This window comes from Athene noctua, chromosome 3, assembly GCF_965140245.1.
Source record: "Athene noctua chromosome 3, bAthNoc1.hap1.1, whole genome shotgun sequence".
NCBI lineage: Eukaryota > Metazoa > Chordata > Aves > Strigiformes > Strigidae > Athene > Athene noctua.
This window is the reverse complement of record NC_134039.1, coordinates 49,282,943-49,303,746: the sequence shown is the minus strand read 5'-3', so window position 1 is coordinate 49,303,746 and position 20,804 is coordinate 49,282,943. Positions and strand designations below refer to the sequence as shown.

The following is a 20,804-nucleotide window of genomic DNA, read 5'->3' as shown; positions in this document are numbered from 1 at the left end:
AGGGGGCAAATGAAAACACAAGAGCCAGCATGAATTTTATTTAATTTTATTTTTTGAAAATAAACCTTACCAAACAAACTTGATTTAATTCTTTGACAAAAACATACTAGCTGATAGGGGTGAACATGCAGAAATACAACTAGATGACATTTTGTTTAAAAAACAGAGCTACATAATAACATGGCAAATATTAACCTGTTAGCTACTAACCAGTGAAAACCAGTTTAAAACACATCCTAGAAATACTGCTTTCATCACAGAACAGCAGGACACCTGGTGGACTTCCGGAGAAATCAATACTGAACACCATACAGCTTGGTATTTTCATTGACGGGCTGCAAGAAAAAATGAAACTAAAGTTTCAGAAAAGGCAAAGATCTGCAGTGATGAACAAAAGCAAAGACTAAGCTGTTACGTGAGCTGCCTAGATTACCATACAGGCAAGCGTGGGTGGTTTTAAATTAGGACCTCCTGGAAAACGATTTGCCAGCTGTATGTAATATTATACCACTTCGAGGGGCAGCTGGGTGAAATGTAATAGGATATATCGGAAATCTGACTTTATGATTTGCTGGTTTTGTGATTGGGGTCATGTAAAGACACAGAATTATGAACAGATTTATTAAAAAATGCAGTGTTTCTGCAGCAGGGTACCAATGCAGGAGCACAAACGATGGCGGGGCGAGGGCTGGGGGCCTGGGCTCGGCCGGGCGCACGTACAGCGCATTTCCTCCTCAGCACAGGTTCCACTTTCGTGCGTTACCCACTCCTCACCGCCGCTCGTCTGCCGGGCTCCAGCCGCCAGTGAGGCCCGCACCCCCAGAGGCGGCCCCGCCACCGCCGGGAGGAGAGCGGGACCGGGGCCGCGGCCACCACCGACACCGGCCGGGACCCAGAGGGCGACAGCCCACAGCACTCAGTGCCCCTGGCGGGTCTGTTTCGCGCCACCGGGCCGTCCAGCTCGACGGCTCCTTCCGCGCCGGGCGCGCGGCGGGCGGAGGGATCCCGGGGCGCGGGCGCGGCGCGGAGGCGGCATGGCGGCGGCGGGGCTGGAGGGGGTGCTGCTGCCCCCGCGCCGGCCGGCGGACTCGGAGGACGAGACCGAGGAGGAGGCCGAGGAGGAGCCCTACTTGGCAGAAGTTGCGCTCCTACAGGCTGCCGGGACGGAGCTAGCGGCCACGCTGCCCCCGCGCCGAGCCGGTGAGGGGCGGTGGGTGCGGAGTGGGGCCAGGCCGGGCGGGCAGCCCCCGATGTCCCCCCGTGGCCGCCGGCTCCCACCGAGGCTTAGGCTCGGCGCGGGACGCTGCTTTTGAACCGGGGGAGCTGAGCTCGGCGGCCGCGCCGGGCCTGGCCCACGGCGGGGTGTGTGTGTGTGTGTGTGTGTGTGACGTGCGTGCGGCTGTCCCGCGGCCCGCGTGTCTGGCCCTGCGCCCCCCTGCCTCATCGCCGGGGTCGTCAGGCCCTTGTCTGCTCCTGTAGAATGTTCTCAAAGCACATAAAATCGGAACTCGCTCCCGCCCTGGTTACTGAATTGACGACAAGTAAAGGGAAAATGATCCGAAGTAGTTGATAAATATTACACAGGTAGTGGAAGAGTGGTGTAGTTCGCGCTTTTTTGTTATGGCCACGGTATTGCAACAGTAAGAAAACAAAGTTTTTCCATTCAAGTTAACTTTACACAATTTTTTTTTTCTTTTATGACATGTAAGAGCGTTGATACTTGGCATTAATGATTCCCTACTTTCTATATAGTACTTAGAAAAGCAGGTGATGCTGGAGTGACTTCTCCCTAGCAGGAGTATTTTATCTGAAAATTGTTTTAAAAATAGCTAAATTGAGCTAGATAACAAGGAAAAGATACAGTTGTTACAGACCTAAGAGCTGATGGTACTCTGGTTTGGTGAGAAGGATGTCCTCCTAAAGGCAGGTGCTCACTTTGTTTTGCTTGTAGCGTTTAGACCCGATTGTGGATCGAGGAATGGTGTGTTTATTTTTTTGTGAGGGAAGGAGGCAAACTAAATCATACAAAATGTTAAAGAGTGTATTGTATTAATTGTTTGTAAGTTTGGTGGGTTTAGTTGCAGGAAATACTTGGTATACAAATGCATCTGAAGGGAACGCAGTCACCATCATGCAGTACTTTGTGGCAAAACTTTAAAATGGAATTGCAAACTTGACTTGGCATAAATGGTGCGATACTAAACCAGCGTGTTTAGTTGACTTAATAAGTATTCATATGCAAGTTTACTTTTGTAGTGCTGACACTTGAAGCAGTTTTAGAGCTTGTTTTTGAGGTTGGTTTTGCTTTTGGTTTTAAATACTACCGGAAAGACATCAGGAAGTTTATGAAAACCCCTGCTTCACTTCTACTGCTGCAACTTCTACAAAAGAAAAATAAGCTTTGAACAAACAAAACTCTTTTAATCAAACTGAACTTTTAATCTCTATGACTGTCAATTAACAATGGTTTTATTTTTCTTTTTCATGATTAAGTTGTTATACAAGAAGAAAACTCTGGAAAGGAGTATGAAGTGGTTGGACGTTTTCCATTAGTTGGCCCTTGGTGGAGAGTTAATGTTAAAGCTAAAAAAACAGGGTTGAAGTACTTTGTGCAAGGATATCCATCATATTTTCTGCGGACTGATATAGAAGAAAACAACCGTCAAGTCTTTTCACTCTTTCTTAAGGAATGTGATGTTCCTGAGGATTTTAAAGACAAGTTTTTTACTTGGCTTCCTAAAGAGTCTATGCTGAGTTTTAGAAATCTTGAAGAAAAACTAAAACAGTTCCAAGTTTCACACATAAAGACAGGGAAGAAACAAAGAGGCACTCGGGCTTACGACATCTTCTCCTATGTTTCAAAATCATGTAGGTATATCCTGTGCTATTTTGATTGTTTTATAAGCTAATGAGTTCTGTCCAGATACTATGTTCAGGCTAACATGTCCTCATACGAAGTGTACATTCAAATGAATTTTGAACATGCAAAAATTATTATTTTTTTAAAAAATTTGAGGACAGTGGGACAGCTGACCAGTTAAAGATAGGCATACAGTTAGAAACACATAAGGACTTTCCTGAATTCTGTAGCCTTACTAACGAGAATTCCAGTTCCAATTGCATACCTAAGGTATTCTAACTCCTAATGGGCATTCAGTCTGTGGGACCAGACTATAGCTGGTCTGAAGCAAAACTCTGAAGTACAGAAAGTCAAGTCATCTGAGGCATGTCTTCAGGACTAGTTCCCTTGTTTGCTCTGATGATTTATTTCTATTATACCATGTTCCTGATGTGGACATAGGCAGTCCTGGGTTGGTGCTATACAGAGCCACTTAGGGATCAGTGCTGTGGGACTCAGTACTTTGAATTTGAGGAGGTCTTTAAAATTCACCTGCAGCTGTGCATAAATCTATATGGACAGGTTTGGGTCTATCTACTGTTGCATGCAAACGAAGTCTTCCAGTTTACGGGACAATGTCAGGTCAAAAGATGGAGGTGACAATTTCAAAGGTCAATTTGTATCTTAACAGTAGAGTTCAGAGCCTCTGCTAGACTTGAGCTGACTTTACTCCAAATTACGTGTAAAGAGAGGAAAATTTTCAGTTCTATGGACTTTCACACTTTTTGTTCTGTTTTTGTAATGGTAGAAAAGTTCTTAACCCCTGTTTATGGACTTTAAAACTTTTTGTGAGCACGGAAGGATGGGAATTGATAGTGGTAGAAACTTGGTTCTAGTTCGCTGTGTGAATTTTAATGAGATACATGGATCATTTTTGATTGAGGCTTGTCCAGTGTGTTCATGAATCTTCAGGAGTGAAGATTGTACAGTGTGCCTAGGTATCCTGTTCACTGGTGTAGTTGGCGGATTTTTCCTAATATAGAACTTAAATTACTTTGCAACAAATTTAAGTTTTCTTCTTTCTCTATCATTGGGCAATAGAAACAACCACCCACCCCTGTGTATGTCATGTTGCTGCTATTCTAATTTTCTTCTGGTTGTCATTAATTATTATGGGCTTGAGCAGTTTGTTTTTCAAGCCGTCATGATATTTTTGCTTGGAGATAGTGTATGGTGATTCTCCACGTGTAAATTAAGTACCTGCTTTAAAGGTAAAAGGTTTTATCTTTGCCTTTCTGTAGGTAAGACAGGGATCAGAAGAGGTTTAATCTTTGCCCTTCTGTAGGTTAAGACATCAGAAAAAGCACTTCACTGAGAAAAATTGGTGTTTTAAATTTGGAATTATGAAGTTTCCTTAACACTTAATTAAAAATTGCGTTGTTGTTTTTTTTTTTTTTTTGTTTGTTTTTTTTCTTGCCAAGAGATAAAATGCCTAAAAGTCTCACTTTCTTCTGAAATTAGTTTTCTTCTGAAATTAGTTTTTTAAAGCAAGGTATAGAGCAAATCCATTTCATTATCCCCCTTTTGCAGATTTCAACACCAATACAACCAGGGAAAGTGATGGCTTAAGTTTGGGGTTATTGAGAAAGCCTGTGGAGAGCACTGTTTTCCTAAGCTCCTCTACTGATCTGATACTACAATTTTAGAAGCCTCTTTTCTTATTTGGGATTTCAGATGTTCTTCTGTACATCTCTATGAAAATTAGCTTTAGGTAAGAGGCAGGTGTGGTGAGGTCTGAACTGACTTTCTACAAAATGCTATTGAGTATGCAGTTTAAAGTGTATGATAGATATTTTCCAAATGAGTACATTTGGTTGCAGTTTTTAGGTCATCTGTTTACATTATTTTTTCCCAGAGCACTTCAGAGAAAATAGACTTTAAAAGAATTTGGAAAGGACCACAAAGAATCAGAAACTGAAAGAAATTTGGGATGGTTTAGATGCAGGAGAGGCAGAAACACAAAAGCCAGAGTCAGTTTAAATTGCCTTTACAAATATCTTTGTATGTTGCTTAAAACTTTTTTGGTTTATGGTGCATACAGTTGCAGGAAAGGCGGTATGGGTAGCTCTGACTTTTCCGATGTTATTGGAGTGCTTGCCGATTCTTCTGCCACGCCATTTTTGCAGTCTGTTGGGTATGGCGTGTGGGCAAAGAAAGACTGAAGAAAACAATGGTATGGATGGTAAGAAAATACATTTTCAAGACAAGATACTAACAAAATTGGATGAGATATTAAAGAATGAGCCATGGAAACTTGGATTCAGCAGGGTAAGTAATGTTAAGCAGTGTAAAAAATGTGGTGTTTGTTACATTTGAGCTTTTTTAGAATACAGTGCCGTTTCAGTTACACTCAGTTTATTAACTGGGCATTTGTAGGAGGTAGGCTTAGTTCATTTGGAAATGGATGATGTATTGGACTCACTTTCAGCAAAGGGTTTTTTTCCTAGTTCTTCTACAATAAATTAATCTCAAAAGATTTTAAAAGTTGTTTTGTTACAACCATTTGTTTATTCTTTTCTACAAGTAACAGAAAATTGAATACTTGAGGTAATTGGAACAAAATACGAAAGCTAATTTAAACCCCTCAATTGTCCAGTTTTATATTAGCAAATGTTCTGAATACATAGAACAGCGTGTCTGCTTTCATAGTAAGGTAAATAAATTAATCTGTAAGAGGTCATCTGGTCTAGCGGTTCTCCTTTTTTGTAACGGGATTTGCAGTTGCTGCTAACGTTCTCGTTTTCCTTTGCTACACTTGCTGTGCAACTTTGCTGCTGCTGCATCTCACCTTAGTGCTCCAGTACCTCAGATGGGAGCTAGAGCTCAAGAGTTCAGAAGTGTAATTAGTTAATCCCTCTGCTTCAGCCCCCCAGTGCATTTACTGACAGATGTTCTGACTTGTCTTTAAGACCTCCAATTTCAGAGGTTCAGCAGTCTAGCCAGCATATTCTGCTGTTCACATCCTTTCCTTTAAAAAGCTTTTCCTCCTGTCCAATTTGAGTGAACCTTGATGCAATATAGTCTTGTTGCTCTCTTGTTTCTTGTACCAAGGACCTGCATTCTCTCTGCGTTTTTTTTATTGTTTGAAGACTCTCTGTAGCTTTTTGTCTTAAGGCTCAGCAAGTCCAATTAATTTTTTTTTCCTTCAGTCTTTCACTATGTTGTGGTAGTCTCTGTAAAGGTTGTATTGTGTATTTCTTCATAGAATACCAGGTTGGAAGGGACGTCAAGGATCATCTGGTCCAACCTTTCTTGGCAAAAGCGCAGTCTAGACAAGAAGGCCCAGCACCCTGTCCAGCTGAATCTTAAAAAGTGTCCAGTGTTGGGGAATCCATCACTTCCTTGGGGAGATTATTCCAATGACTGATTGCTCTCATTGTGAAAAACTTTCCTCTTGTGTCCAATCAAGAATCTTCTCAGGAGTAACTTGGTGCCCATTACCCCTCATCTTTTCAATGCAACTCCTTGTAAAAAAGGAGTCTCCATCTTCTCTGTAGCCACCCTTGAAATACTGGGACATGGTGATAAGGTCTCCCCTAAGCCTTCTCTTTTCAAGGCTGAACAAACCCCATTCTTTCAGCCTTTCCTCATGTGATAGGCTTCCCAGTCCTTTGATCATCGTTGTAGCCCTTCTCTGGACGCTCTCCAGCCTGTCCACATCTTTTTTTGTATAGCAGGGACCAGAACTGAACACAGTATTCCAGGTGGGGCCTGACAAGCGCTGAGTAGAGTGGGATAATGACTTCTTTATCTCTGTTGGTGATGCCCTTGTTGATGCCATCCAGCATCCTGTTGGCTTTCTTTGCTGCTGCAGCACAGTCTTCATTCATGTTGAGCTTGTTGTCTCCCAGGTCCCTTTCCACAGAGCTGCTCTCCAGCCTGGTATATCCCAGTCTGTGCTGCACTCCTGGATTATGTTTTCCCAGTGCAAGGCCTTACACTTGTCCTTGTTGAACTTCATAAGGTTCTTGTTAGCCCACTCTTACAGCATATCCAGGCCTTCCTGCCTGGTGGCTCTTCCTTCCAGAGTGTCCACTTTCCCGCTCAGTTTGGTATCATCAGCAAACTTCACCAGGGTACCCCTGATTCCATCATGCAGATCACTTACGAAGATACTGAACAGTGCATTTGAACAGTGAACCGCCCAATATCTATCCCTGGTGGACAACACTTGTGACAGGTTGCCAGTATAAAAAAGAGCTATTTATCACCACCCTCTGGGTGTGGCCTGTCAGCCAGTTCCCCACCCACTGCACAGACCACTTGTCTAGACCGTAATTTATCAGCTTCTCTAGGAGGAGTCTTGGGGAACTGTATCAAAAGCCTTGGAGAAATCCAGGTAGACAATGTCCACCGCTCACCCCACATCACCTGAGAAGGTTACTTTGTCGTAGAAGGCGATTAGGTTTGTCAAGCACAATTTGCCCTTGGTGATTCCATGCTGGCTTTTCCCAGTCAGGTGCTTCATTTGACTTGTGATAGCCCCTGGGAGGATTTGTTCCATGACTTTCCCAAGGATTGAAGTAAGACTGATGGGCCTGTAATTTCCTGGATCCTCCTTTAAGCCCTTCTTGTAGATGCGGGACATCCCCAACCTCCATGACCTCTCAAATATTATAGAGTGGCCTCGCAACGATGTCAGCCAGCTCTCTTAACACCCTTGGGTGGATAACATGAGGGCCCATGGATTTGTAGGGGTAAAGCTCCTGTAATAGTTCACATACCAACTCTTCCTTCACTTATGGTGGGTCTGTGTTTGAGACGACCTGGATTTTTGTTCCCAAGGCCTGGGGCACAACAGTGTTGGTAAAGACAGAGGTGAAGAAAGTGATGAGAGTGTCTGCCTTTTCAGTGACTAATTCACCTCTTCTGTTAAACGGTGGGCCAATATTTTCTTTGTGTTTCCGCTTCTTGTTTACATAACAGAATAACCCTGCTTGTTGTAGGTTGTGACATCTTTGGCTAATTTCAATATGAGCTGAGCTTTTGCTTTTCTAACTTTTCTTGAAGTCGCATGTTCAGAATTGGGTACAGTATTCTGGCTAATGTGTTTCTTGTGCTCTGTCTCTACAGTTTTTGTGCCTTTACTTGAAATTGTGCTAATTGGATGTGCATGAGTTCTCCCTAATACCTCATTTCTGTGCCAGGTTTTTGATTTTTAATGTTTCTGTTTTATACAGAATGGTGACTGAGAGGAATTATTCCATCTTACGTTTAAATATCTTGCTCTCATGTAGCTTGAAAAACATTATAATTTCATACATTATGAAAAATAAATAAATTTTTATAGACTTCTACCCTCTGAATTGCGATTTGTATTTACTAGGAGGAATGTTATTCAGCAAGAGGCTAACACTTCTGAAATAAATATACGTTTGCTTTTATTCTTTTTGTGGAGAAGATTACATATAGAGAGCTGAACCTTTCTTACTGTGAGGCAACATGGGCCGCCTTCTGTCAGTGCAAACAGCTCCTCTGGAAGATTCCTGACTTGCAGAAGAATGCATTAATTCTGTATGATCAACTCAAGAAACAGTGTAGAGAAATGGGACACACTTATGAAGATCAAGATGAATTAGCTCGACTTGTATCAAAAGATATGTCCATTGAGAATGTTTGGCAATCTCTTGAATTTTTGAAAGATCAGAAGGTAGTGATTAGGGAGAAAAAACTAGTGTTTCTGCCTCATCTTTACAAATCTGAAAAAGACATTGCAATGTATGTAGGTGGCCGTCTGTCAGACTGCTCATGGCAACTGGATGTTGATGTGAGAAAGATACTTAATGCTTTTGAGACACCAAGAGAAATGGTAGATAACAAAATGAATGTTACCCAGGCTTGTGAAATGGAACATCTGAAGAAAAATAATCCAGACAGTCATAACTGTGAAAATCACTTTCCTGAAAACAAAGTGGGGTCTACGTCTGGTACCCAGAGTAAAGCAGAGGTAGACTTAGATCAAGTGACTGCTATGGAGAAGATTTGTTCTAATCCTGTCACAATCATAAGTGGAAAAGGAGGCTGTGGGAAGAGTACAATAGTTAGCTGCCTTTTTCGTCACTTAAAGCAGATTGAAAAAGAAGTGGAAGCTGCTTCTAAGGACTTTGAAGAAGACCTGGATGCATCTGAGGAATGGAATACCTTTGATCATCATTGGGAATCAGAGAATATGTACACAAAAAGACTTGTGAATGTACTATTTACTGCACCTACAGGGAGGGCGGCAAGCCTTTTAAGTGAAAAAACTAAGCTTCCTGCATATACCCTGCATCAGGTAAGGAATTTTTTTTTTTTTAAGTTGTGTTCTGAAAGACCTTTTGGCACTGTCCATTCTTGTTTTGGGAAAAAAGCTCATTACTGGACTTTCCTTATGAGATCTGTAGCTATTAATGATAATGCATAGGTACAGCTTGTCAGCATTTGAAAGGCAGCGTTATAAATCAATCATTTGAAATACATAATTTGCTTTAACTTTGGGGCTTTTTTCTGCTTACATCTCAAATTTATGCTTTTCTAGGACATTGGGTGCTTTTTGTTTCTTAGTTGTTACCTTTTAAGAAAGAGAGAAATGCTTTCTAAATGGCAGAGCTCTTTTCTAGTGTCCTGTTGCCTAGCCATCATATGGATACCTGCGCGAAGAGATTGATAGCTTGGGGTTGAATAGTGAGATAAATTTCATTCACTCGGTGTTTTCTTAATGACTGTTAAATATTGTGCAAATTTTTTTGGGGCAAAAGTAGAAAGCAAACTCTTTGTTAAAAAGCCTGTTGTCCTAGGTAGTGGAAGGTGCCAAGAAGACTTGGAGGTGTGCAATAACCTGTATAAATAAAAATTATAATTACATAAAAAGTACTGTGGACTTATTTTATCTCTTAGGACTGGATAGCTGCCTGTTCCCCATCCCCATGCATTGGGGCTTTATTAATGTCAGCAAGTTGTTGTAGGAGGTGTTCTGTTAGTAAGCAACCTAATGACTGACCTTATATCATTTAGAGTCCCTGCAGAAAAAAAAAAAGGATGCATTTCTGCATTTTCATGTAAATAAGTGTTGATAATCTCAACTAGAAATGTATTCACCTAGGAGGAAAATAAGACTGGACAGTTAAGTCTTCTGAGTCTTTATAGATTTAAGTTCAGAATTTCAGATAATAGCTTTAAATACAACATTAGAAGATAGCACACTCTGGCTACTTTTGTAAGACAGTTGTTTACAGTTGGTCAATGTCAGAGCTTGATTTATTTTGATTTTTTTCTAGATCATCTATAGTTTTAAATCTTGGAGGCAGAGTGAACAAGTACAGCCATGGAGGTTTTCTTCTGTGACAATTCTTGTTGTGGATGAAGGAAGTTTGGTGTCTGTACACATTCTTAGTTTAGTTTTAAAACTCTTGTGTGAGCATGCTCAGCTTGCCAAACTTATTATTCTAGGTAAGTGAAACAGCAAATTTAGCATTATACAATATTTAATAATATACAGCGTATATTATTAAATATTGTATAATGCTAGATTTATAATTTATTATGCTATAATATATATAATAATATCAGAGCTGCCACTGGTCTCATTCAGTCTCTTAAAAACCCCAGAATGTTACATTATTCAGTACTTGGATATTTCTGCTTATTCATAGGTCAAATGAGAGAAAGAGTTTTCTATCTCATCTGTCAATATGAAAGCATCATTATCTCCATTCTCTGTAGCACTGTTTTGTCTCATTTTGAAAGTATTACGACTTCCATGTGGTTGCTTACTACTTCTTGCAACTGAAAGACTTTTCTGGTTTTTCTCAAATTTAAAGAAGCTGGCGTTAGCATATTAATCATATGTTAGAATGGAGATTTCGTGTCATTCTTAATGCTAGGATCATCTTGTTTTAAATCGGAAAAGAAAACAAGTGTAAAAGCAAAGTTTTCTCCTTTCTCAGAGGTTTGCTTTTTGACATGCCATTTATGGTGTTTGTTTTTAAATATGTAACTTTCAAAATGTGTTTGATTAAGATGTGATTGCTGTCAGTGGTCATCATGCAGAGTGATTTGCATGTGCTAGTAAAACATTACTGAGCAAGGAATATGAAAAATTTAAACGAGACTACAGCCTGATTCCCCAAACAAAGTTTCTTAGATTCTTGAAAGTTCTATTTCACGTGAATTATATTGAGGAAGCATTTTAGTATGTAGAGGGTTGAGTATTTATTAATTCCAGTGGTTTTTTTGAGGCAGTTTTTAACAGATGGTCTGTTACTGCTTCTCACAAATACTAATCTTCATTCTGTTTAGGTGATACTAGACAGCTGCCAAGCATAGACCCGGGAAACATGTTAGCTGATATCTTTGAGGGTCTAAAATCAAGAGGCTTTTCTGTGGAACTGCAAACCAATCACAGAGCTGAATCGCAACTAATTGTAGATAATGCATCAAGGTAGGATTTCCTTACATATGTAAGAAGCATTCTTGTAGTAGGCCTGGTCCTTTACCTTCAAATAGTAGTGCATCCATGTTTGCCTGTAGTACTGTTTCGGTTAGTTTCTTACTCAAAATCAGTTAACACTGTTTTTTTTTTAAAAAAAAAACCACAAATCAACACTCCAAACAACATCAAACTGCATTTTTTTTCAGGAGTATGTGTATTGGCCAAAAAAAAAATGTGCGTGCTAGAATGCTCTTGAATTTTATAGGACATATTTCGCTATCAAATACTCTGTGTTGCTTTCAAATGAGTTGTGCATGCACAAATTGCTTTAATGTCTTCTGAAATTACTAACAATTCCTTCTCTAAAAAAGTTTAAAGACCTTGCTGCTAAGTGTGACAACAGCTAAAACAAGCTGAATTACATCGAGAGTTTAGATGACAAGGGCCGTTAAATCATAGTTCTTTTTATTTTTTGCTGTATTAATACCTAGAACCTCTGCATGTTTCCAGCATTTGCATTAATTTTGGTCCTGTTTGCTGTCAGTGCATGATTTATTTTTTAAACCTCAAACAACAAAATCTAAGTCCGAGTGCCCAAGACCTTTTGATGTGGATTGAAATTAGAGAATATTCTGAACATTTGCAAGATGTTCAGAACTTCTAAATGTTTTACAAACACTCTCACTTTTTTTCCCCATATCACTTCAGTGTTACTCCAGTCTGCTCCCATGAGAACTGTATGGGTAATAAGTGTCTACTGGAGTGTTGAAAGTTTTAGAGAATAAATTACCAGTTTTTTAAGTGTGAAATCAAGTTATGCTCAGAAGAAAGAGCTTTTGGTATCTGTAGTATAGATGACCAAAAACTTACAAATGGCAAACTTCAGGCTGCTGCAGATGATAATACACTTGAATCCTTTAACTGGAAATAATATTTCTTTTCTGTTTTCCTTCCACTGCTCTGGTCAAGAATCTCTTACAGGAAGTTTCCTGAATTTGATGAGGTGCTGAAAGTTTCTGGTTGGAATGAGGAAATGACAATGCCAAGCTCAGAGAAGAAATTTATTCTGATTGCTTTGCCTGCTGGTGGGAGTTGTGGTGGTATGTGTGTCCACTCAGTTTGTGATCTTGACTTTCCCTTTGGTAAAGCATAGACTATTTGGCTGGTAGTAACATTTTGGGAAGATTTTAGTCTGGTTTTGTTTGTGGTGTAGATTTAAATGCTAGATTCATAGTTTACCTTTTGCCTTCTGTAAGTGGACACAGCAGACCCACAAGTGCAAAGGACACGCTGTAGAGCTCCAGCTCACCAGTTACATTTTGAAATGGGGGTGATACAGGTTCCACCAGTGTAATCAAATGTTATTATCTTTTTATGTTATAGCTGGAGCTGTCAAACCTTAAAAGATTAAATTTTTCAAATGTGAATCATTTGTAAACAGCACTGTAACAGAATGGTCTGTTCACAGGAATGTGCTCCCAACTCTAGAATCAAGTTAGAAAAATGGGAGCAGAGGAGACACCAGTATTTCTTCTAAAAATGTTTTGGGGTCAGTGTTAGGGCTATTGTTTCTGCTTTTTTGACCTTTATTGGATAAGTGGATTGAGTGGCCTCTACTTTATATGCATCAAAAAGCTTCAAGGGGGAATGTGGAAAAAAAATTAGTGTGAATATTATCACCTTACCTTACTATTGTAACTTAGCAGACAGAATACTGAAAAAGGGTTTCTTCTGTGAAACATAAATGTGTAGGTCTGTGGCTTAAAAATGTTCTATCTTTACCTCTTTAATGTGCTAGATCAGATCTTTATTTTGCATGAAATGCAGTTGTTTAATACAGAGAAATAAGAATTTCCATATCACTCTTGTCTCTCAGTTTTTAACAGTGGGATAACTGCATGATGCTTTTTGGCAGAATATATATCGGTGTTTTGTGGTGTGGGTTTTTTTTGAGGGGGAGTGTGTTTTTGTGGGTTTTTTTGTTGTTTTAAACAAGTTTAAATATCACTGAAGCAAGAAATAAGCAAGAGCAATTTCGTATTGAATTGAATTGTGTTTTTCTTTCTTAAATTGTTTGTTCTGCATATTCAGTGCCTTACTTTTTTAATGTCTTCTGAACCAGATTTGCAAACTGCAATAAAGACTCTGCTTAAAAAAGGGCCAGGACTGCAGGATGCCAAACAATCGCAGTTCATTGCTTTCAGAAGGTAATAGAGCATGCAGACAGACATTGAAAAAATCCTTGCTAGCAGACACAATCTAAAAATAGCTGAATGTGTTGAGTTCGAGAGACTGGTGTCAATATCATAAAATTACTAGAGAGAACAACAGGCCAGGGTTTTTTTTCCTGTACCTTTTGGTTGCTCCCAGTCTCTCCACAGTGTTTTTCTATAAGCTTATTGTTACTTTGCACCATGATATCTGCCTTTGAGTTCATGTTCATCTGCACTGTTTATGTTAAAGAAACAAAGGATGGACATAGAAGTGGTCAGTTTTTGTAGTAGATTCTCGGAGAGCCTGTGCTCTGGTGTTGGCTAACAGTTCAGTGTTCTTCAGAAACAAAAGGTGAGGGCTTGACTGCAGGAGGAACCCTCAAAATACAAAGAAATGTCCGTATTCAAACATATCCCATCGTGGCAGATGTGAATTCCAGGGTGCGTGGTGGAGCATATAACCTCCTGTCTGTACATGCTTCTGTCACGGGTGGACAGTGACCAAATGGCAGAAGATACTTGCATTTTCACCATGTGACAAGGGCTAGATTGTCATGTAATCTGGTGGGCATTAGTGCTCCTGCTGGGCAGAGGTGAATACCTAAGTTTGGATATTTGGAAGCACAATACTCGTCATTTAGGAAGGGGTGGGGTGTAGGGCTCTAACGCTTTGAAGAAAGATTGGAAAGGTTAGTAATCACAGATAATGTGAACCATCACAGGAGTGTGAGTAGTATGGATAGCCTTACAGAAACACTGTATGGATAAATGTAATGTCCAGTAGTAGCAATAGTCCATAAACTTAGACTTTTGCACAAAAGTGTACTTAAGCAAAAACTCTTCCACTTTTATTTGTGAAGAACCTTTTCTCAGCAGTTGAGAAACAGCCCCTATCTACAGGCTACTAGTGGGCAGATAAGTGATTTACAAATTTTAGCTAGGTCACCTGTGAGTTATGAATGCTGAGTAGCTCTGAAATCAATTTTATTTTTTCCAGTCTGCGTTCAGGTAAAATACTGTTATTAATGATTTCCATGTAAGATTCTTCTAGAATATACTTATAGGTACTTAATCTACATTTAAAAGTTAAAATTCCAGGTCTTTAAAAAGCAAATACATCTTCTGACTATTTTTAATATATCCACAGGCAGAAAATAATATATCCAGGCTTTAGTTTTTCTTTAGTTTTCTTCTTCATCTTAAAAACAAATTAGCTATGTTAGGTATGCATCATAAACACCCTTGCCTTACTTTCAATGGTGTTTAGACAAAACTGTTCCTTTACTGCTCTGTCTCCTAAACTCTGAATCAGTGATTGCTTTTAATTGTTGGTGGAAGATCATCATGCCTAAAATGGGCTTTTTCCATTACTTATAAATTAATGTTAACGTGACATCGCATCTAACTGTGTATTTTATACATCATGGTTTTGTTCATGTTCTTGTTTTGTATGATTTAGGCAAGATTGTGATCTAATAAATGAACTTTGTTGCCAACACTATTCAAATCATGTAACCAGGTAAGCCAGTGTTTTGCAATTTTCCTGTGAACAACATTACTTTGTTTTTGAAAGTGTTACAGCCAGGCCAACAAACTAAAATAAGACTGTAAAAGTTCTAATGTTTCATCTAGATCTGATTATTTACGTTAGCAATCATTTATATAATAAACTTCCTTTGGGTGTTCTAATCTCAACCTAGACTGGGAACAGAGATAACATAAACTGTTTGCCTTTCATTTAAATGAATTATGTGAATTCCAAGAATTTGGGTTACTGCTGAATATTTAAAATTGACATAAAAGCGACTTCCCCTCAAGGTAAATTATTTTTTGCCACTGTATGATTTCTAAATAGATTCTGAAATATTTTTGGAAGCAGGATTTTAGTGCTACTTCATATTACTGTTTTTTACCAAAAGGTTTTACAGAAATTCAAGAAACATCTTTTAAATGTGAGTTGTCGTAACTAACATTATTAAGGTTTTTAGTCTGGTCCAAGTATAGAGAGGGGAAAGAGAAGGAGTACTAAGAGATGGTAAATGCATACTTAGTAAATATATTTCTCCCTTTTTTTCCCCTGACCTAGGGACCATAAAAACCGACTTTTATTTCAAATTGATGACAAGATTTCCTGCACGCGGAATATATACCTCAAGGATCTCTTGCCAGACTCTGGTTTTGGAGAGGATCCTAATCGTCATGAATGCAAAAGTGGAGAGACCAGCCTCACTACAGAGACTGCTGAGGAGGGCAAACGACTATGCAATGGAGATATATTTTTCATAACAGGGGTAAGGCCCTGCTGCAAGCACTTGCACAGAAAACCTCAGTGGTAACTGATTCAGTCCTTGTTGAATCCCCAGGACAAAACAGTTCACACTTCATAATTTTAGTCCATAATATATACTTGGCTCTTATGCTAAACTATCAAGTGAAAGGCAAGAAAGAAGCAGACTCACAGTAGAGAATTAAAAGAAATGTATCTCTGGGCATTTTTGTTAAAATGTGTTTTGGTTGGTCTGCTCATGTTTAGTGTAAATACATCTGTAAATACTCAAACGTATCGTAGTTGAAACAGATAAGACTATGTTTCTACCTCTATCAAAAACATTAAGTAAAGAATAAAGCTAACGTTACAGCTTGAGCTCTCCCCTGGCAGAAGACTATAAGCTGACCAAAAAATACAGCACCAAAAAAACTCTGCATTTTTCTGCTGGGTTCAGTGAGTTGAGTTGGCTCAGCAGATGGTGCAGTGAAAGTATTGGTATTTGTGCATGGGAAAGGGAAACCATAAAGGGTTGGCTCTTCTCTGTTTGTGGCAACAAATTGTTAAGCCATCTCACTGGTACGTTTCACTGTACCCTAGGATAATCTGTTTTCTGAGGGTTAAAACTGCCTTTCTCAGCATTTTTCTTACTAACCAGAAGGAGTTAGGGTAGGCCCTGTACAGTGAAACTATTTTCCTTGAAGGTAGTCAGTGAAAGACAGCAGTCTTTTGGGTCTAGGGTCTTCTTAAACCACTTAACTCGGCTGACATTACAGCTATTGTAATTTCAGGGAAAGCTAAAATGTGGATACGCACAGATGTATGGACATTGATCAAACTGCTGATACAAACTTACTGCCGAGTGTTCTTGTGCTATTTTTTTAGGATGTAGAAATTGATAAGCAGCGCTTACTGACCATCAGCAGCACGTACGGCTCCACTTTCACCGTGAAATATAAGGCACTGAAAAAGCTGTGTCACATAAAACATGCATGGGCCAGAACGATTCACACATTTCAGGTAAAAAAACAAAACCAGATGAGCTGATAAAATTCTCTCCTGTTTTCATCTTGCTAATGCATGGTATTTTCATGTGAAAGAGTAAGACGCTCTCCTGAAAGTAAAATTCCTTGAATGCAGGATAGAAAATACTTGAGTGTCCCAGGTTGTCTCCAACTTCCTTGTTCTTATAAGCTGTCTGGGGTTTTTTTTAAAAAAAACCCCAACACCTATTTACTGATCTTAATTTGATAAAGTGTTCTTAAATATGTTTCAGGGTTCTGAGGAAAAAACTGTTGTCTACGTGGTTGGTACTCCTGGCCGTCAGCACTGGCAGCATGTGTACACAGCCGTGACCAGAGGACGCTGCCGTGTCTATGTTATAGCTGAAGAGCTGCACCTCAGGAGAGCAGTCACTAACAAGAATCTGCCCAGAAAAACTCGCTTACAGAGATTTTTGAGAGAGGCAATCGCAGAAACAAGCAACTGTCCCAAACAAACTTCCTCTCCTCTGACAAAGAGCTGGCGAAGTCATGAGCTTGAGACTCGGCCTGTTTCTGTAACAAAAGGTGCTCCTGACCCATCTGAACCTCCAGCTGACTCGATTAAACACGAAGGGTCAGCAGTTTGCAATGAAGACGAGCCATTGGGCAGTCTGCAGCAAAATCTATGTAAAAGACAAGCTTCTGCAGAGAATTCTGAGGATGCCCTGAAAGTACCCCCTGTACGTATCTCCTTACTGAGAAAGCTTAAAACTTTTGCAAGTCACCTGGGTACTGTTATGATTGTTTTATTTATTTAATAATTTTCAAGATGACCAGTAATTGGTCAAGCAGTCAAGTTTTGGCAGGTGTTCTCCCAGAGTAATACACGACTCCTACGGAAAAATAAATTGTGATGTCAATAGCAGTAAATGTACACATCTTGTTACTCATTGCAGTGACCTGTTGGCTAGCTTAGCCTGTATTAGCTTTTTCTGATACAGAAGTCAGTTTTAGGAGCTGACCTGCTGTGGAAGATTAATGTAAAATTTAATAATTGCAGTTGATTTTTATACAGACAAACACACTTAGGTGCTTTTTTCATTATATCTGATTTCTGAGCTCTGTCATGGGGAAAGAGCTTTTTTGGAAGATGCTACTGTATTTTAGTTCTGGTTCAAACTCAGATAACATTTTTGTTTTGTTTTGCAGACAACAGTGCAAGATTCCCCACTTGGGTGTACCAGACTTAAGAATCTAACTTTGGGACAACCAACTCCTAGGAAGCTTTTCAAAAGCTAACAAACTACCTGTCCTCACTCCGTATGCAGATGCTTTTCAAAGGCTTTCCTGTATTTGCACATTCTATGAAGAACAGCTTGTTTTGAACTGAGCCTTTGGTATTTTCAGCGATCTGGTTTTAGTAGGAGATCCCTTGCTGTGTCAGTCATCAAAAATCACATCATTCTTTTGTTTTGGTTAAGAATGAACTCTCAGGTCTTACATGATCCATATGTTTAGGTTTAAAGACTGCAGCCATCCATACCAAGATTTATCCATCTCTTTATGCTATGGAACTGATGAGAAGCCTTTGCTGATCTGGCAAAATTATGGGCATGAAGCTTTGATGAGTTATGGATCTTAATCTTGTTACAAATAGAACAAGGATGTTGTAATCAATGACAGAAAGTTTTTCCCATTTTGTACTTGAAAGAGATGTAGAACTTGTTAGTGCTGCTTTAGCTAATGGTTATATGCTGGTAATGATCTTGGTAAGAAAGCAAAGCAAAATTCTAAGAGTACAAATAACATTCCACTTTCAACCTTTTTTTGTGTATTATGTGACTTGCTGCATTGTAATTTTTGAGATAAGCTGAATGTTTAATCAAACATCAGACATACTGCACTAAAATTTAGACAGCTTGCTTACTTTTAACTGTTTTTTACACATACAGCAGGAAAAAGTATCACAAATATAAACATTGTGTATTTTGCTAAAACTGTGGGAAAAAACCCAAAGTAGTAAAATGCTGTCTCAATTTTAATGTCTTTAAATCACTGTTTATTTCAATTTATACAGTTTTTCCATACAAATATTTGCAACAGTTTGAATTTCAAAAAACATAACATAGACGATAAATATCATGCTATTAAAGTATTAAATTTGTACAAAAATACTTTACAGTTTAATACTTATTTTGTTACAAATAAAAATACATATTTAAGTGACTCATGAACTTTTTTTTTTTAAACATGATTCAGCATTGAATGTCATTCTGATCTTTTCTGGCAGTGCTGAAATAGAAATCAGAGCTACATGTGTGTGCAGGGCAGGTGAGCTTGTTCATGTATCAGAAACAGCAACAGGGATAACAGTTAAACAGTTTAAATTGACCAGAAACAACTCAGTAAGGTGATTGCTTAGATATGGAAACTCTACAAATGTACAAATCCAGTATCTTTATATTCACCAATAACAGGAATTACCAATAACAACTTGAATACCGGAATAAACCGAATCAGCTGCTGGTGAGCATATAAAGCAACTGGCAGTATTTTATTGCTTGGGGGGGGAGAGGGGAGAGGAAAGAATTTGTGTGATGTGTTTGTAAAATATATTTACAATTTGAAATTCTAAAAACATGTTACAGAGGGTAACGTTTATCATAAAGAAGGCTGAAAACAAAGCATATTAAATGGGACTTTTGTCCCTTCAAGAAATTGGTTACAGGTTTATGGATCATTAAAGAGCTTTTGTATCAATCTTCCACTGACATAGTTTTAAAAAAGTCATTTTCTTTAAAAACCTTTCTAATTTGTCTGAACTCATTTCAGTTTTACTCATCAGTAATCCTCCTTCAGAGGTTTCATCCCACTAAAAAAGTCTTTGCTTAAAAATCCCCACAGGTTGCAAGACACACCAATAAATACTTCATTGCATAGGGAATAACGTATGTTCTCACAAAATTTACCAAAGCGGGGGAGTAATATTCACTGTGTACTGTGGCTTCCTACAAGCGTTTTGTTAAAACATCTAAACTGTGCTTTGTCTGAAGAGTGTACTCTTATTGCCAGCAGAGCAAAGGTCCCCAAAATCACAGATGTAGCCATTAAACAAGAAACCCCGGTGCAGCATACTGCTCCTCCTTGTCCATCAGACAGCACCTTTCTGATAAAATGTTTTTGAAAACCATGTAACCTGGACACTACTGTCAGCAGAGGTTAACTCCGTGCTTTCCCCTCAAACAGGAGCTGCTGCTGAAGGGAGAGGAACATTTAAATCATGTTTAAAACATCTCCCCAGTTTCTTATTTGGGGGGAAAAAAAGGGCCTTACCATTTTTTGTACTGTTGCTAATGGTAGATTGTTTAGAAAGGAATGAGTTGACTTAAAGGATTAAACTTTTTCCAAAGGAACCATGAATTAATAGAAGCCTTGAGACAGACAGACTGACTTCCTGTGCTTTTTAGTGCTATATAGATAGCATCTGAGCCTCAATCTCAGAGAAATCTTAAAGGGATTTAGCACCATAATTATCGTTTGTTATCAAATGTCCCACTAAAATGATTTTCTGCTATAATGTATTTGTAGGATCCCGTGTCTCTGTATTAACATTAGCGTGTCCACTCTGTTGAAAGAAGGCATTATTCTGATCACTCCACTCCCCACTCACTGAAGTCTGTTGTTCTGAGCTTCCTTTCTGAGATGCCAGTGGGTTTCTGCTAATCACCAGTTCCAGCTTATTGCCAGATTCTGCAATGAGGGGCACAACTAGACAGCAGTCGAAGTCTCTGGTGCGAACGTGGTTTACCTAAACGATTAGAAGATTGATTTGTGTTACCATTTTAGGAAAAAGAAATGAGATCACCAGAGAAACAGATACAAATATTCCATGTGGAGAACCATCTATACAAGACTATTTAACCATGGTGCCCATTCTGAAGATACCAGTTAAGTTTTCTACTTCCTTCATCAGAATGTAGCTAAAGCGGGAATATTTACACTGGTGACAGGTGTTGGCAGCTGTCACAATGCC

The 20,804-nt window shown here is 39.1% G+C and overlaps 2 protein-coding genes across 20 annotated transcripts in view; one reads left to right on the top strand and one right to left on the bottom strand.

Annotated features, from left to right (window-relative positions):
• The first annotated feature begins 1,034 nt into the window (after positions 1 to 1,034).
• HELB (DNA helicase B) lies at positions 1,035 to 18,121 on the top strand. The gene is made up of 13 exons (XM_074901213.1): positions 1,035 to 1,200; positions 2,494 to 2,868; positions 4,941 to 5,167; positions 8,301 to 9,173; positions 10,156 to 10,327; positions 11,177 to 11,318; positions 12,279 to 12,409; positions 13,432 to 13,516; positions 14,982 to 15,041; positions 15,609 to 15,813; positions 16,674 to 16,808; positions 17,065 to 17,511; positions 17,981 to 18,121. The coding sequence occupies exons 1-13, from the start codon at positions 1,035 to 1,037 to the stop codon at positions 18,068 to 18,070; spliced, it is 3,108 nt and encodes a 1,035-aa protein (XP_074757314.1). The 3' UTR covers positions 18,071 to 18,121.
• A 2,221-nt stretch (positions 18,122 to 20,342) lies between these two features.
• Positions 20,343 to 20,804, bottom strand: part of GRIP1 (glutamate receptor interacting protein 1) — a 344,230-nt gene continuing 343,768 nt past the window's right edge. For all 19 annotated transcript variants that reach the window (XM_074902912.1, XM_074902907.1, XM_074902910.1 and 16 more), the window contains one exon: positions 20,343 to 20,579. In XM_074902912.1, the coding sequence (XP_074759013.1) occupies positions 20,343 to 20,579 (237 nt within the window). The remainder of the gene's footprint in view (positions 20,580 to 20,804) is intronic.

Coding starts and splice junctions, on each gene's coding strand:
- HELB (XM_074901213.1), top strand. CDS start 1,035: ATGGCGGCGGCGGGGCTGGAGGGGGTGCTGCTGCCCCCGCGCCGGCCG. Junction 1,201..2,493: donor GCTGCCCCCGCGCCGAGCCG/GTGAGGGGCGGT, acceptor TTCATGATTAAG/TTGTTATACAAGAAGAAAAC. Junction 15,042..15,608: donor TATTCAAATCATGTAACCAG/GTAAGCCAGTGT, acceptor CCCCTGACCTAG/GGACCATAAAAACCGACTTT.